Source organism: Macrosteles quadrilineatus, unplaced genomic scaffold (genome assembly GCF_028750875.1).
Source record: "Macrosteles quadrilineatus isolate MER2022 unplaced genomic scaffold, UCM_ALF_1.0 Scaffold_9__3_contigs__length_116548681, whole genome shotgun sequence".
NCBI lineage: Eukaryota > Metazoa > Arthropoda > Insecta > Hemiptera > Cicadellidae > Macrosteles > Macrosteles quadrilineatus.
Window position 1 is genome coordinate 60,870,911 of NW_026542602.1, and position 18,362 is coordinate 60,889,272.

Genomic DNA, 18,362 nt, shown 5'->3' on the forward strand with positions numbered 1-18,362 from the left:
TCTAGGATATGTTGGTGGAACTTAACTAAAATATTGTCGCTGGAGTAGATTGCTTTCGTGGAGTTAAATGAGAACTTATTGAAGATCTCTTCACCACCGCAACTGCCATTCCCTAATCATCTACATATTAGGTATACTGTACTGTTGTTTCTTAGAATGTTGGCTATTTCGGACTCATTTTATTAAATACCACAGATAAGTAAGGAACAGAGGAAACACGCTTGTGACGAGTCAGGTAGATCCCGAGTGGCGAAGGCGAGCACTGTGTGGAAATTCCTATCGCACAAGGCACAAGGTCTTCCTCCATACGGTGGCAAGGGGTTGGTGTTGGAGTTTGCCCTAGACACCAGCTGCCAGTGCTAGACACCACTAAGGTGTACCATTAAACGTTTCCTCTGTACCTTACGTCTCTGTGTAAATACTAAGGTGATTAAAATATTTCTGGTGAAATGAGCTTTTTTCTGTAGCCGATATTAACGATATTAACAATTCTTTTGACAAACAGCAGTTAGATCTTAATCAATATATCATAAAAAGTATTCCCAATGAATATTCTCTTCCCTGTACAAAATATATCTTCTAAACGTAAATTATTTAAATTTTAATTGATTGCAAATCTAAGGATTAAACTAAATGTGTTAAAGAATTTAAAACTTTAAGAAATCTATGTTAGATGATCTTCTGATTTACGGAATGAATATTACTAAGTCAGTTCTCTATAATCTTATCTACTGAAAATATGTGAATAAAGATGTGAATTATTATTTTGTATAAGTTTTTACTGGGTGTTTGGTGTGCGTGAGGGTAACTCTGAATTACTCGGTGTCGATTGTGTATATTTGCAATAATTGTTTAAAATAGGCCTTGGACAAAATCGAAAACAAGGCATATTAAAAAAATTCTGGAATCCTTCGTACTGCTAAGTTCCTAAATGTGTAGTAAAATTAAAATTATTTTAGGTATTGAATATTTCCAATGGTTTATATTTTGAACTGTGTGAAATTGAGTGTATATGTAAACTACTCACATATTTATTTGTAAATCTGTTAAGGTTACCAGTAGAAACTTATCATTCTTGTAGTTTTAAAGAGTTTTAGGTATAAAACCATGATTAAGCATCATCGGGCTGTACAACTGTAGAAACAAGAGTTTTTTATTGCACTATGTACAAAGTGAGATTTTCTAGTTTTTTAGTGATCGCAACTTATTTTCGAATCTCTAGGCTAAGAGCAACAGGCCCCGCCTAGTTAGTCGGGCGTTCCTATGTGTTATCGTCATACGCTTACGTTTCTCTCGGAGACATATTCTTCTCGAACGACAAATGTGACAATCTTAAATAGAATAACGGTTAGATTCTATTAGCATTGATTCGATAGTTGATGCCTTGATATGATGTCACATTTGAACAGGGATTTCCTTCTCATGTTGTACATATCGGGTTCTTCTGAGAATCCTGTACCATAGAGCTTTAACGAGATTGAAGTTTGAATTTTGTATTTCCCTCTATATAAATATATATGTGATATATCTCTTTCAAATATACTTTATTCTTCTGTAAATTGTGGTTTATTATTCAAAGGCGTTTAATAACCTTGGTTAACCTCCTTCCCTTAATGTATTAATCCCAATACATATGCACTACTATGATAAAAAATGTGTTTGTTAGTAAATGAAAGTATATTACAATCTTGGACAGAAAATAAATCACGATTCAATCCTCCATGCTGCTGTTTATTCAACAAATTTACAAAAGCGCAACATAGACAAACGCTTGATTGAACACAAAAGCCTTCATGTGGTCTCCAAGAACTAAGTAAATATGTCCTTCAAAGACCCCTGTTCTAATTTAATTTAAAACAGTGCAGTATAGAACTTAATTAAACTCAATTCTACTTCAAACTCCACAACATTTTCAAACAAAAGCAAATCTCTTAAATCTTAAACCTAAATATATTTTTTATATATATTACTATTTCCAAAAGTAGCACAATAAATATCTAAAATCATTAACCTGTAACGTATAAGTTACATAAACAACAAGATAATCAACAAAACATTCCGTAGAAAGTAGACAAAACATTTCTTAAATTCTACATATAATACACAGATTGCATTGCTAATTTAAACTAACCTATAAAATACTTAAAATAAGATCATAAAACTAGTGGAATGAAGAGATTGAAATACAGTGAATTAAAACTTGTTTATACTCTTTTGAGTCCAATTAAAATAATCAAAAAATAAAATCGGTGAGTGGCATTTGATGCTTCTTTGGATAGATTAAAAAGTGTAAATAAATGTATGGACAATACTAAAATCATGCATGGTAAGTTAATTAATTATTTAAAAAAAACTTATATTTCCATTACAGAAGGTATGATATTATTTATTCAATCAGAACATATTTACCAATCCTAATGCAATTAAAACTAACAAATGCATTTGTAAGAATATCATTTCAATGATTACAATAACAGATAATCTGAACATAATAAAAATATTAAAAATATACAGTAGGCCTAAAACAATATATTACATCATATCATGATTCTACAAAAACAGAGTAAATCACAGAAAAAAAGTTGCAAAATATTTATTTCTTCACGCTGAAAATTTGTTATGAACATTAAAAAAAATTGTTAATGATCTATGCGCAAATTGCATATTTCAATAGAGTTTTGCAATGCAAAACAAAAGTACAATATCCTTTTTCAGACAGTTAGCGAACTATAGAAATAAACCAAATGCTAGGGGGACAAAGATCTAAAGGACCTTTTAAGTTACCATTCTTGATATAGTCACTCCACTAGATCAAGTTTTGCAATGACACCTCAATTGAAAAAAACAGTTTGTTAAAAAAAGGATGTTACAAAAAAAAACTCTTATTGTACTGTGTATAGACTAATCTGTTCTTAAATATTCTTGGCTATTCAAAGTTTAAGTTACATCTATGACTATTTTATTGGGCCTGTTAAACAGATTCATTTTCTAATACATAATAATTTTAACAACTTGTCATCAAATTTTTATTTTGTACAAAATAACAAATAATGTTTAACAATAAACAAATTTTACTCTGTTGATTTTAAATTATCATAATATTCACAGATCACTTTTCAAAAGTTTGAATACGATGATTATTGTTTTAATGATATATAGAGCCTATATGAATAATTTATTTTCATTCTTGCTTCAAATCTGAAAACAAATTATCGAAAGGTCAACTTTAATCTCATATAACAAGTAATTGTCAAGAAAGTACAGTTTTGTAAAACTGATAACCGGCGTTACATTAATATAAAAAATTCATCATCAATTTTTTTTTACTTTCCACATTTGAGTTGTATTTTTTCTCGTTTTGTTAAAAAAAAAACACCTTGGTTCTCAATCAAACAGGGAACTATACAATGTTTCTTGTTCATAGATGATGATCATTTTAAGAAGCTCCAGCACATGTGTCTTTAGGCTGTCATTTTTTACTTTTTACCAAATTTCTTGCATCGTCTTTGAAGCAGTTCTCGCTCTGAAGCTGTGTAATTTGTCAACTGTTGCTTTCAAACAACAGCCACTGTGGGTTTATTCCAACTTGCGCTGCTGGCTCCATCCATGCCTCCCATCAAACATGTTACAAATAATCTGCAATTTCTCATTGTACCTCGCGTTCTTCACCGTGGATAAAGACCCAGGTTGGCAAACGATCGAGGATGTCTTAACTTAATCGCAATATACATATAAAAATATAAAAAATATATATCTGTAACATAAAATAAAGCTCGATGATTTCCCGAAGATTTGGAAGGTGACAACTAACCCGAACAAGCTAACCGGACCCAAAAAAACCAACAGCAGCAAAGAAGAGAAGAGAATCACTCAGGGAGTTCCACGATGAATTTCCGCTCCTCCGGAGGGTTTCGAGTCTTGTTATGCGATGCGATGATAGGTTGAGTCGCTGCTTCCTGACGCGGGATCTTTGGAGGGGGCCACGTGTCGTCGATGTCCGGTACGATGTAGGATTTGGTGCGTTTCCTGCCGACAGTGTAAGCCTGAGAGTAATCGTGGTCGTCTTGTTGCGGTTTGTTGAACTGCAAAAGCTCCTCCAAGTCAGCCAGTAATTTCTTATTGTCAACTTCTTCCCCTCCAGACGGACCCTGATCCACAGGCGTCTGATCTGCCGGTTTTGAAAACAGCAACGTTCTTGAACGACCTGAAAGAAGTTGGTTCATTACATTTCTAAGGTAATATTAGAGTTTTTGACTAATTTTAAAAACGTGGTATTTGTTCAAACTCTTTTGGACAGAATATTTCACATCATCAACAGTCTCTCGACCATCTGTTGTTCATAGTGTTGAGGATTGGACATATCCTCCATTATTATTATTGAAAGTGCAAACTTCATGGCTCATTCACATAAGGAATGAGGTTTTCATGATTAGGACTAGCATATGTTAATGTTTTGAACTTGGGACAAGTTACAGTGTTTAATCCCTGTCATAGTGGTGTCACAAAAGTTATAAATTCCAGCTGCTTTCCCATAGACATATTTCAACGTAAATCACCTGTTTGCATCATAGATGATAATAAAAGTACTAATACATAATACTATTACACCAACCCACCTGCTAGTGGAGTGTGAGTATTGGATGGCAAGTCAAGGTCGTTATCAGTCGCAGGTCTGGACTGAGAGTTGCGTAGGTTTGGAGCCATGACCAGGGCCAGACTCAGCACCAACACCATAAGACAAGTGGCTGGCTGCGTCGTCTGCGCAGAGCCGCGCACCACAGCAGCTTGTAGTCTGCGCAGCTGCGTGCACAGCGACTGGTTCTGCGTTTGCAACACCTTCAGTCTGCGCAGCAGCGACAGGTTCTCCTCAGTGCACTGCTTTACCCTGTACAACAGACAACATTTTTAATATTTTGTTGACCAAATGTTGTTAAATGTTCAGTGTACGTAAATGTTTTTTAGGCTAAGTTTTTTTTTTACTTGATTTATGATGATGACAAAGTGTTGTACAACAAGGGTTTGTTAACAAGGCGACCTAATTATTGACACTAATTGTCATCAAAGGAACTGTAAGGATTGGCAACAGTAAACAGTAATTAAGTCTACTTTTGTTTTGTAAAGCTCACAAATTACCAAAGAATTTAAGATGCACTAGACGATTCCAACATAAAACAGCGCTGACCTAAGGAATAGCTTGAGGAGTCAAACCTATAAAGTCCTTAAAGTAGTAAATTATTATTTTTTTTAATCAGTCAAGAGTCATCTTAAAAGTTGTGAACGTTAAAGCTCTTGTAGAGGCAGAAATTATTGAAAAGCTTAGCGTTACTAAACAATGGCTATTGAATAATGATTTACTTAGTCAACTTTTATGACAAACTGTCAAAGAGCTTTGCCTCACCTCTCTTCCAGCCCGTCCACATACTCCTTCTTCCTCTTCCTCGAGTCTTGGGCAGAGATCTTGTTGCGGATTTTCCTCCTGATCCTCTTCAACTCTCGTTCCTCGTGCTTAGTCAGAGGATAATGTGTTGGAAGAGTAATGCCTTCCTTGACCATCAGTCGTTTTTCTTCCGCTGCAAGAAAATTTGTTACCATTTGTTTACTTTTAGTAACTCTTGGAATGTATCTTTTGACGAATTTACATCCGCTGTGAGGTTTCTGAGAAATAAGATTTGTTGGTGCGGTTTCAGCTAGTCTGATTTCTGGCGAAGTTGTCTAAGACTTAGGTCTCGTCATCTAGGAGACAACATCCTAGAAGAGAGTTCTAATCCCGAGACGTAGGAATTGGCTAACTCAGGAACTCGCTAACTCGGTCGTATGGCGGAACTGGCTAACTCTGGAACTGGCTAACCGTCTCAGTCAGGAATTGGCTAACTCCGGAACCCGCTAACTCGATTTTGTCTCGCGGCGGAATTCGCTAACTCTGGAAGTCGCTAACCCGGCCGCGCCCACTGCTCGGAGTGTTGCCAACCTTGTACGACAAAATAATCGTACACTGCCGTATTTCAAAATGTCAGTGTCTATAAAGATACAGTAAATGTTATTGTTTTTTGTTATCAATTCCACTTTTAACAGATAACTAGCCCAAAGTAATTAAAAGACAATTAAAAAAGTGTTTTTTATTAAACTGTACAATGGCCAGTTAAATGTTTATGATTTCGATCTTAAATATAAATGCCATCAGTATAAAAGAAAATAATAGAATATGAAAAATATTCAAAATTTAGTTTAATTGGTAATAAATAATTAAACCTCTACGAAATTGAGCTAAAATACACGCAAGTTCTTAAACACGGAAAACAGATTTAATTGTAATGTCGTAATAAACCAAAACCATTAATTAATACGGTCATGAACCATCGTAACTTTCATAACTAATTCATAGATTTTAAATTAAATGTTCGTCGTTGAACCGTCCAACTTATGATGACATAAACTAAGTTTTTATCTAGGCCTAATAGTTTGAACCAAAGCGTTGTAGGCCTACTAGTAAATAGTTGCCTAATTCTAAAATGTGTTGAATTTTTTAGCAATAATGTTACATGTTTTAAAACCGTTTTTAGATGGTACACCTAAGCACCACTAGTAAAAAATAGGAGAAGATATAATATTCATATAATAAAACGTGACAGGGTTATTTTAATTCACGATTTTTAATAAACTAATTGACGGATTTTCCTGATTTTAGTGTTGGGTTTCCTTTACAGTATATTGCTTTCACAATCGATATAAACTATACCAAGCCATTGCTCGGTTCACCGTTCCCCAGTACTGAGCTACACAATAGACAATAGCTTTGTTTTTTGATAAGATAGAACCAGCCTGGAAAAAAACTCCAGACTTTTAAAAAGTAAGCCTACTGAAAGGCGTAAAATTAATATTAATTCAACAAAATTAAGAGGATGACCCGGGTTCTAAATTAATAGCATAGATAAAACATACTGGTTAGTCTATGCTAATAGCCTACGATAAAAGAAATTTACAAGTTGTATTTATGCATAAACTAACTTTTAATGCAATCCATGAATACATTAGGCCTACCACTTTATAATGTATTGATAAATATTTATTTAAATTCAATAGCTCTATTTAAAAATACATAACCACTACAATGTAATTCTGTAATGACGTTTAACGTGTACATTTTATTATGATTTAAGGTTACTACAAGCCCAGTATATAAAATACGAACTCAATAATTTTATTTGCAGAAGTTCACAAAATGGTATTTATTCGAATAAAAGAAACAAATGGCGGACTACGAAAATAGATATTTCATAACATGTAATAGATCCAAATTAAATGTGCCTTTTATCTTTTTCATACCAATAAGCTACTATTTAAGTAAGAAACCCACATATAAAACATACTCCCTTATATTAGTACATTTCTCATCCTTATGGATCATCTGAAGACAGTTGTATTGTTAGTTCTGTCCGGTGCACTGTCTTTAGAGGTCGTGTTTTGTTTACAATTGTTTCTTGTTTTCAGTAATTTAAAACCTCGTTTAACCAAATAAAACGTTCTAATCACAACTAATAACACGTCCCCTAGTTATATAACCAAACAGTAAGGAACAAATCATGAAGTTAACTATAAAATAATAGAAACACAATTTTGTCGACACTAGCGATCAGTGTCACCGGACATGAACTAGACACGAAAAACGAGCTTCAAAGTTAACAATGGGATGTAAAGTTTACTTGTGTTGGTTAGTCTATGGTAAGACTATAATGCATTTTCCACCCTAATAATCATAAGAACTTCTCTGTGGTTAAACATACTTCTAAATATATTTATTTTATCGACTACGTTGCTCTTACTCCTAATTAATCGTAGGATACGACATTATGGTGCCGATACGATATAGGTACTACACTTTCGGCAACACTGGCCAAAAATATTCGTGCTTGGCTCCCATTGGACGGCCCGCGAGGCTTCTGATTGGGAGTTAGCGAGTTCCGCCGAGGGACCGAGTTAGCGACTTTTGTACGAGGACGGAATTCGCTAACCCGGCTCTAGAGCGGGTTAGCGGGTTCCGGAGTTAGCCAATTCCGAAACCGAACAAGTTAGCGAGTTCCTCTCATCGACCAAATTTGAAGATAGGTCATTTAACATGGGGTTAGCGAGTTCCAGAGTTAGCCAATTCCGCGGACCCCTAATCCCATCTAAGTCCCATCTGATTTGCGACTCATGTGTCCACCGGTCTGTAGTAGACCTTAGTCGGAGTGGCCTAACATGATAATGGTGGTGATGTTGATGGTTGACAAGATGAGTGAATTTTTCATGAGTTGAACCTCAAATCAGGATTTGTGATATTTTTCTTATCAAACTGTGTGTGTCCACCAAAAAACTTGTAAAATAATTTGGATGTCTGTATTTATTAAGACGAGGAAAATCATTTAAAAAAGGTATTTGCTCCTTTATTATTGATTAAATGGGCACAATCTTGTTTTAATGTGGTTGTTATCATGTTAGGTTTTTTTGCAAGCAGTTTAATACTCACAATTAAGTGCTAGAAAAGGAAATGCTATCTTGAAATATGCCAGATTTAAGTAGAGACCTTTCAGGGGTCTAACAAAAATATAACCTCAATATTTTTATCTTGTCATTTTTACATATTTTAACACTTTCATTTCACTATGCAAACTCTAAAGCCTAAAAGAAAACATAAATAATCTTACTATCCCATACTACGAAGTTCTTTAATCTTTTTGCTGCCCCAGACGGACTATTTGAAGGTCAAAAAAGTCTATTAGTTTTTTAAACTCTATTGAGATAACTCATCTCAAACGTGAAGAAAAAGAAGAGATTTCTGTTTCAAAAGAGCAGAAAAAGCTAAGTCAACAAACCAGTTATCAAACAAGTCAAGGTCAAACTACAGCTGTGTCACTATCTAATCACTGATGATTAGTGAGCTGTTTCTCCAAACACCTGACTAAGCTCATTAAAGCTTACAACTTTTTAGTTCAAACATTGATCAAGCATTCCATATTATCAGTAGTAATTTAAAAATAACTTAATAAATTCATTCCCATTCAACTTGTAGTGAACAATTTTTGATTCTTGGAAAATAACTGATGACTTTGAGGAACAGATTCAACCACTAATATTTTTAAACGAGAGTTATGTCAAAACAATGTTTGCTTAAAACGCAGTCACACATGAAAATATATCACGTAAAAATACACTTTCACAGGATTTACAATTTGTATGCTAACATATATCTTGTTTATAAGTAGGGCTAGTAAGAAAATGTTTATAAGATATTAGCAGCTGAGTATTAAGTGATCTTTGGCCATAAAAAACTCTACTTGTAGTAGGTGGTTTAGGGGTAGATTACAGAAAAGTAAAGAAAGTAGTAATTTTTTTGATGGTTCAAAACTGGACCAAGCTGTTCTTCATTGTTGAGCTTTCTATTGATTTTGGTTAAAGAAACATCTGATTTTAATCACTAACAACACCACTATCTCATTCAATCAATACTCAACTTCGCCTTAAAACTCACAGAATGTTTTGTGTCAATCAATGTGTCATAATAATTTAGTCGTAAGCCACTGTATAGAATAGCCTCTACAATTTGTTTTTTTAATTTTAACGAATAGCCTACATAATTTATGTAGTTTTAAAACCTATCACTTTTCCATAGTTTGTTTCTGATTTTGAAGGGAAAAAACTGTGCCCTAAAAAAACTCATTACTTAGAATGCCTTTAACGAGTGTCTGCAAATGAGTAGACATCTTGTGACTTTTCAAGCTTTTAAATGTTCATTGCCTACAAACCACTAAACGTTAAACCCTCACCAGACAGCTGCAGCCTGGGGTAGACGGTTTCCCTCTCGTCATCGCCAGCCTCGGAAACAGTTTCCTTCTCGTCACTGATGGATGTGATGACTGCGGAGTTGTTGAGCAGTTGCTTGGCCCGAGCGTTCAGGCTGGCTTGAGTTTTGGAGCCTGCGTTGATGATCTTGATGGTCCGGACACCAGCCACGCCGTTTACTGGTATGAGGATGGAGCGTGGGTTGTTGGACTGTAGAGGTGTCACTCGGATCACCCTGCGAGGTGCTGGGGCAGCCACAGGCTTCACACGGACCATAGGAGGCGGGTTGACTACTGATTGCATTTTGGGTACATCTAAAAATCAGACAAAACTTATTCTTTCTGAAAATCAGGTAGAGTAATGTACTTCAAATTCAAAAAATCAAGTATTGGTGGGGCACATCAATAATATGACACGAACTACTCCAAAGACCACAATTGTGTAGGTAAGTGTGACTGTGGGCACAGAAAACGTACTATTATAACCCAGAATGCCAACCGCATGGTAAAAAGCATTAAGCGTTTTGAGAGAGTTTTGCCTGTCAATCCGTAGGCAGCGCCACCAGCGTTGCTATGCTGAGTGCATGGCAACGCTGGTGGCGCTGCCTACGAATTGACAGGCAAAGCTCTCTCAAAACGCTTAATGCTTCTTACCGTGCGGTTGGCATTCTGGGTTATAGTAGTACGTTTTCTGTGCTGTGGGAGACTATGGAAATTAATTTATGTAATTTCAACACTCTTCAGAAAGAGCAACATTTTAGTGCCTTGCACAAAACTGTCGTTATTGTTTTTCTATTGAGCAAAAAGAAGCCACTTGTTATCTAGAACCAACAAATTTTAATATTCCGGTGATATAATTTTTAAGTACAGGCTAATAGTTATTTTTCAACTGTATTCAAATTGTTGTAGAAAGTTTTCTAGGGTCAACACAATGTTATTAAAAGTTTAGACTCGTGGAGGTGAGGTGTACAAACATTAGGTAAATTCTCATGTTTTTCATTTGGAAAGATTTCTTCTAGGTTGAATTACTAACAAACAAATCTAAATGATAAAACATAGGCCTACTCAGTGTGATGACATGTTGGTCTTCCTCTTGCTTTACATCATCTACAGTCTCCATCGGCATCTCCAGGTTGGAGTCATCGTCTATCTCCACCACTTCCTCCTTGATCACGGGATCAGTGTAGACTTCCTCCTCAATCACTACTTCCTCCACTTCCTCAACATCGTCCATATCCTGCACCCTGGGAGACATCTGCTGGTCACATGACACACCTGCAACCGATCAAACCTAGATCAAGGGCCGCCTGGGTTTTAATTGTGAGGATAGTAGGCTCAACTTGCCACATTGAATTCAGTTTGAATGAGATGGGAGTCCAATTTGGGACAAGAAACACAAAAATTACAATATTTCAATGTCACAGACAATATTTTTAACCGAGGAAGTATTGAGAGTTAGTTATTTAACTGGTTAGGTTGCAATTATTTTCACAGCCAGCAAGGATAAATTTCACACCGATTGCCCTGCCACTCAGAATACTAGCAATTCTGACCAAAAGCCAGGGGTTTAACACGCAAAACCCTGTGATGACTAAGTTAGGGAGGTACTATCTAGCTATTTATTATTTCTTCTCAGGAAAGATCCCGCCTAATAGCTACCAGTACTGAGTTATAAGCAACATAGGGCAATATTCTTAAGCGGAACTAACTGCCAAGCTGATACACAGAGAAAAGTGCTACTTTCCACACTACAACAGATGATGTAACAGTTTTGGTATGTTTTATTCAATGACATAGGCAATAAAACTACGAGATTGAGCCTTCTGGAGCATAGATTTTAAATTATATAGGCCTAAGCTATCTCATTATAATAGCATTGGCTGTTAAGATGCATAGATTAGGCTTAGCCTAACTTACTGGTAAATGGTTACCTACTAACTAGGCCTACTACAAAAATAGTACCGTAGGCCTAAGATGCAAGATGGAAACCCCTTACAATATTTAGCCTACAAGTCAAATTATTTGTTACTATGTAGGCCCTACACTGTAAGTTACAGTAGCCTAATCTAATAAGTTATTTAGCTTCTTACCACTGTCGGAGCAAGAGCTGCTCTCAACCACCGATCCTGCTGGTGTCACAAGGCTATCAGATTCTGACGAACTCTTATCCTGGACATGGTCAAAAGACTGGCTAACATCTTCCATTTCCAGGAGCGAGTCCAAAAAATCAACATCATTCGACCAGTCGTCATTCTAAAATTTTAAATGGAATTTCAGGTGACTTAGCTGTATTATTATTTAAATTAAATTCATCTTATAATTTTCAAATTTGAGAGTTTAACTTTAGATAGACTAACTTAGCATCCAGCCGCATAGTCTACACTCCATTTAAGTTATGCTATTTTTTTTACTAGTCTTCCTTTTGGTCAAAAGTTCTTGATACTAATATTAACAATCTTTATCTCAAGATAAAATGTCTTAGTAGAATTTTTGTTTCCAATTGTTTGAAAACCAGTGAAATACCTACCCTACCTACAAAGTTTGCTGTATCACTTAAAAGTTAAATGACAATTGCTTCCAGGACGCAACATTTTATTTCTTTTCTTATGAACAAGAGAAGTTGTTTGCATCAGTTTACGCATCAGTTTAGTTATATAGCCGTGTTAATTATTTAAAGAGTTAAATTTGAGGCTGCAGCCTAGTCTATTTTCCTCTAAACGGCCAGGAAAATAAAATTAGACAATGAAAGCATAGGCATAAGCTACCGGAAGTTAAAATTATGTTTTCTACCATGTAAATTAATTGGACAGCCTAACCTCATTTATTTATTTTATCAATGGCTCATTACAAGTTATTATCGTTATTATCAATTAATTAACTTAGCCTAGCCTAACTTATTTGCGATTTTGTACGTACACTTTTGCAGAGAACCCACGATATATTATGGGTGTAACGATATAAGCCTAGCCTACATAGAAATAAGTAAGCCCTAGCCTATCTATACCAATTTTTATCCGGTTCGATAATAATATTGAATGATTTTTTAAATTAGGTTTAATTGTACCTAAACTTAGGTACCATGTGATACTGTCTGCCAGAAGATATTTATAGGCCTATCTTTCTGAACGCTCTTTGTTAATGTAAAATTTATAATTAACGGAACCTTAATTACAGGCTTTGCCTATTGAGGCCCTATTTATTTTCTCTACGTTAAAATTTGTAGGTCACGCTTATTGTACATAGCAGATCTTTTCATGTTTAAGATGATTTATTTTTGTTTTCTGAATTTGTCATATCAGCCTGGTGAGAGCAACGGACTGAAAATAGCATAATTATTCAAAACCTTTATAGTTGTAATCAACTTCATTTGTTTTGTATCTTTTTAGCGAATTTCCCATATAGGGAATAAGATATTACCGTAGTACTCATGGTAAGACCTGGACGCGGGACCGATTTTGTTTTTTCATTTTGAGGTCCCTAGAGGCCAAAAACACCATCCGTTCAAATTCATATATATATATATATATATTTATATATTTATATATATATATATATATGTCCGTTAGCACGATAACTTGTGCAAAAATGATCCGATTTTGATGAAATTTGGTACAAACGTGTAAACCTACGTTTATTCGAACGAGTTCGCGATCCAGCATGATCAGACCATGGGAACGGGGGTTTTATGGGGTAAAAATAGGTTTTTCCCATTTTTGACCCAAAAAACATAAAATTTAGCAATATTTCTTTCCAAACCATTTTGTAGAGCTTAAAAAAACAAATAATTTAGTATATCGAAGCGTTGTTATGCGCCTAATGGTTACGGAGAAAATTCCAAAAAATTGTAAATTTAAAATTTCCATGTTATTCTTATGGAGAATAAGTAAATTGTTGTAGTTTGCTTGTTTATGAACATATTTTGATCAAATTTGGAAAGTGTTTTTATTTCTTACTAACTATTAACGTTTTACAAAAAAAAAACAGTTTTACCCTCCCTGATGCAGCAAACCTAGGCCTAAGTACTAGTTAAACTAATTCTATTTAAATAGAGAATAAATGTTATATTTTTAAGTAGACATTTCAGTGTAAATCCAATCAGTCAAATGGAAATTCGCTTAGTCTGCAGGTTTGCTGCGGCGGGGGTATTATTAATGTGAATTTATTATGCAATAATTGTGACCTGTGTTGAAAGAGAAAATAAACAAACATTCTATTCTAAGTTATTCTATTCTAGTTTATAGGCCTTTAAATAAAAACAACAATAACATTGATGAATCTGGTTATTCATTTTATCCCTTGTTTCCACTTAAATATTTAAGTTATTGTTAAAAATGAAAGAAATTGTGAATTTTAGCGAATTTCCCATATAGGGTCAACCGGGGCTAATATGAACACACCAAAATATTGGGGCTAATATGAACAATGACTTAAAAAGTAATTTATCTGGGATTTTTAATCATGAAAAAAATATAATTAGAAAGGAAATTTATTGTATTTTTTGTGTCCATAATGAGAAAACTTCAAATTTGACTTTTAGGTACTTTAAAAAAATACTTTGTTAAAACACTTTTTTTCCGCCCAAAAAACTTTTCCGCGCAAAGTGAAAACTTTTGTTATAACAATTTTTACATTGGTTGTAGGAATAATCTTAAGCCTGAATTTTGTTAAATAAGAATTGGGGATTATTTTTCTTTTCCCAAAGTTAAAATATATTAATAACAGCCAAAGTTATAAGCTTTCAAAGTTGGGGGGCTAATGTGAACAGTGAATGGGGGCTATTATGAACAACAATATATACAGTATATATTGTACTATATATACAAGCTCAGGCTGACGGGGAGATCGAAGTGATGGGATTTAAATCCTGTGATGAGGAAAAAAAATCATTCCTGAAAAAAGAAGATGATATATTTATTGTTTCTACCACTGACATTTTGGGGAAACTTCCAGCCCCTAATGTATGTGGAACCAGTGATAGACATAAGTATGTCTTCGACAAAATTGTCGAAGTTTTTGAGGCGTAAGTTCCTCAATAAACTTCTTTGAAGGCCTTACAGTGATAAAACAGTTTTAATTTTACAAAGACAACAGTTAAGGTGTTGAACAGGCCTAGCCCACATTTTTATATTTACCTAATAGGCCTAAAAGTGCAATAAACTGTCATTTGCCTAAACGAACAATTTGCATTGTCTTAAATTATTGTTTTTTTAAGTGCTTTAAACAATTTGTATGTGGAAGAAATTTTTAATAAATAGGTACTCAGGTATGTTGACAGATAATTTTTTTCTTGTTTATTTCTTATTATTAGCCCTGTATAATATTTATAAATGGTTTTAAAAAAAGGGTTACCGTAGGGCGACCCGCAGCTCTCCAAAGATACCTTCATATCTCAAAAACTATTTAAGATAAAATATTGAGACTTATTGCAACTGGTAGACTAGACCCTAGGCTTGTTCACAACAGCCCCCACATATGCCTAGTGTTGTAAATAACAGAGTTATTAAGAGTGTTCACATTAGCCCCATGGGCTGTTCACATTAGCCCCTTTTAGCGGGGCTAATGTGAACAGTGGTTTTTAATTTTTTTTTTAATAATGGTTACATTTATGGTTTTTGTTAGTAAATAAATAGATTCAGCTAAAAGAGCTGTATACACTACTATTTTTTCTTTTCTTCTGTCATTTACCATTTTTGAGTTAACGTCAAAAGTTTACTTTTTTTGTTCATATTAGCCCCGGTTGACCCTAGGGAATAAGCTATTACCGTAGTACTCATGGTAAGACCTGGACGCGGGACCGATTTTTTTTTTCGTTTTGAGGTCCCTAGAGGCCAAAAACACCATCCGTTCAAATTCATATATGTGTCCGTTAGCACGATAGCCTAACTCGAGCAAAAATGATCCGATTTTGATGAAATTTGGTATAAGCGTGTAAACCTACGTTTATTCAAACGAGTTCGCGATCCAGCATGATCGGACCATGGGAGCGGGGGTTTACGGGGGGTTTTATAGGGTAAAAATAGGTTTTTCCCATTTTTGACCCAAAAAACATAAAATTTAGCAATTTCTTTCCAAACCATTTTGTAGAGCTTAAAAAAACAAATAGGTAATTTAGTATATTGAAGCGTTATTATGCGCCTAATGGTTACGGAGAAAATTCCAAAAAATTGTAAATTTAAAATTATCATGCTATTCTTATGGAGAATAAGTAAACTGTTGTAGTTTGCTTGTTTATGAACATATTTTGATCAAATTTGTGTTTTTATTTCTTACTAACATTATTAACATCTTATTAACATTTCACATAAAAAACAGTTTTACCCTCCCTGATGCAGCAAACCTAAGTACTTGTTTAACTAATTCTATTTAAATCGGGAATAAATGTTATATTTGTAAGTAGACATTTCAGTGTAAATCAAATCAGTCAAATGGAAATTCGCTTAGTCTGCAGGTTTGCTGCGGCGGGGGTATTTGATTTAACTTATTGATGTTCTTACCTCATCAACACTGGTATTGAAAATTGTGTAGATTTTCTTACGTTTTGGTTGTTATTGTTTTTTTTTTAAGTTATTGGCCTATTTTAAGGTGATAAGTTTTTTTTTTATTTAAGTTTAGGTATTAGTTATTTATGCCTAAAAACGTAAACAAACTAATTTTGTAATCAATGTTTACAATAGGAAAAAAATTATATAGGCCTAAGTAATAGATGTATCGAACCCAACAAGTTTCCATACACGGTAGGGTTATCTAATTCATCCGATAAAATATTCCTATCGTAGGTTCTCTGCGGAAGTGTACCGTAACCGAGATTTTGAAATTAAAGTTTAAAGTTAAGTTTAGGCCTAAGTAGGACCTCTACAAATATTAACTAGGTAGATTAAACTTTAGTTGAATTTGAGAAAATAAGTTAAGTTAATGGAAAGGCGCAAAGCCAAAGGAGTTCATAGAGTGAACGGGATAAGGGATCTGCTGACTCAAAACTTTTGGTCCCTAACTTAATATTTGAGTACCGGTATTATGCTATGCGCTTTGGCATATTGTTCATATGTTCATAATGTGATGTAACCATTCAGCCATTGTGTAAATTACATCAGCTAATGTAGGCCTGTAGTCCCATATTGTCACCAAGTTAGGTATAAAGTAAGATTTTAACCCACTTACATTTATATTTTTGTGATCTAGACTGAATTTCATGCCATCATCAATCAGATCCTTTTCAAAGTTTAACAGATTATCCTCCTTATCAAGGAGTAAATCCATGAAACTCATGTCAGTGGGTAAAGTCATAGTTCCATAAGAAGTTAACTTATGTTTTAGCTCCTAGGTCTGGTAATATGGGTAGGGTAAGTCTTGGGCTAAAATTGAATTCGGCTTCTGTTTTAAAATGTACCGTTAGTTTGACCTCAATGTACACAACGCTGGGAGGTGGGCCTCGCCTTCTGAGGCTAGACCTAGCTCTAACCGGACACTGTCACACTTATGATTTAAACACTCACAAACACAACCAATACATCCGCACTAAAATAACACGATACGGTAATTTCTACAATTTAAAAAACACCACTTTCAAATATTTGATCATTTTAAATCAATAAAAACAAAAACAATTTGAACTGCAGACTTCCAACGTGTAAGTTTTGACGTCACACGTCATCAAAAGAGCGAGACAGAAAATAAAATAGAAAAACATGTTTTCAACAGAAGTCAGATGTTTTTAAACCATACACTTGCGTCATTTCCATTGGCCAGAAATGCCATAGAGGTTTTCGAGCATGATTGGATATAAAAGAATGTACACTATATAAAACAATATACTAAATGTAGAACATGTAGTGTTCCAGGGTTCCAGGGGTATTGTGCAGTATGGTATAAGAATAATGGCTGATCCGGCTGATGAATTCAAACATTAACTCATTACTTTGTATACAACACCAGCCTATAAAAAGAGGAAAATGTGATGAACGGGTGAACCTGGCAAACTTTGCTTTCTCACAAAATTGCAAAATAGGGACAATTTTAAGCCATAATTTAGCTATTTGTATGTAATTCAACACTGTAATATTCAGTATTCAGATTGGTAATAATATATAAGATAACTATTGGTAATATACACAATGAATGTGTCCTCTGAAACTATACTAAGGTAAAGTCACATCCAGCAAAATATTCGAAGTCCAATGAGCAAGAATGAAGTAAAATTAAAGTACGGTAAATCCGAGCAGCCATACAGTCTGGAGAACATATTTGAGACTGAGTAAATTCGGGAGGTTTTTAAAAAAGGGGGTGGGAAGAGGGTTGAACATTTGCCGATTTTGTCGCCAGACAGCTCTGCTCGCTATCGATCTGGTCCATGGGTGGATTCTGCCTCTTTAAGCATTTATCCTGGTGGGATTTTATCCCTAAAGTGTAATATTTTTTATACTAGGGATAAAGTGGCATTGTAGGTTAATATTTCATTTTATGGGACTCAGTACAACGTTATAGTTTAAGTTATTTTCTCCATAAGAGTGTATAAATGCATTAATAGATAAATTGTATACATTTTTAATT

General features: G+C 34.5%; 1 protein-coding gene across 1 annotated transcript; it reads right to left on the minus strand.

The window, feature by feature from the left end:
- Window positions 1-1,710: 1,710 nt before the first annotated feature.
- On the minus strand, window positions 1,711-17,464 carry LOC129002486 (CREB-H transcription factor homolog let-607-like). Its single transcript, XM_054430330.1, has 7 exons — window positions 16,974-17,464; window positions 11,906-12,068; window positions 10,881-11,090; window positions 9,801-10,130; window positions 5,399-5,570; window positions 4,617-4,885; window positions 1,711-4,204 (listed from the first exon to the last, which is right to left on the minus strand). The coding sequence occupies exons 1-7, from the start codon at window positions 17,097-17,099 to the stop codon at window positions 3,867-3,869; spliced, it is 1,608 nt and encodes a 535-aa protein (XP_054286305.1). The 5' UTR covers window positions 17,100-17,464; the 3' UTR covers window positions 1,711-3,866.
- Window positions 17,465-18,362: the final 898 nt, after the last annotated feature.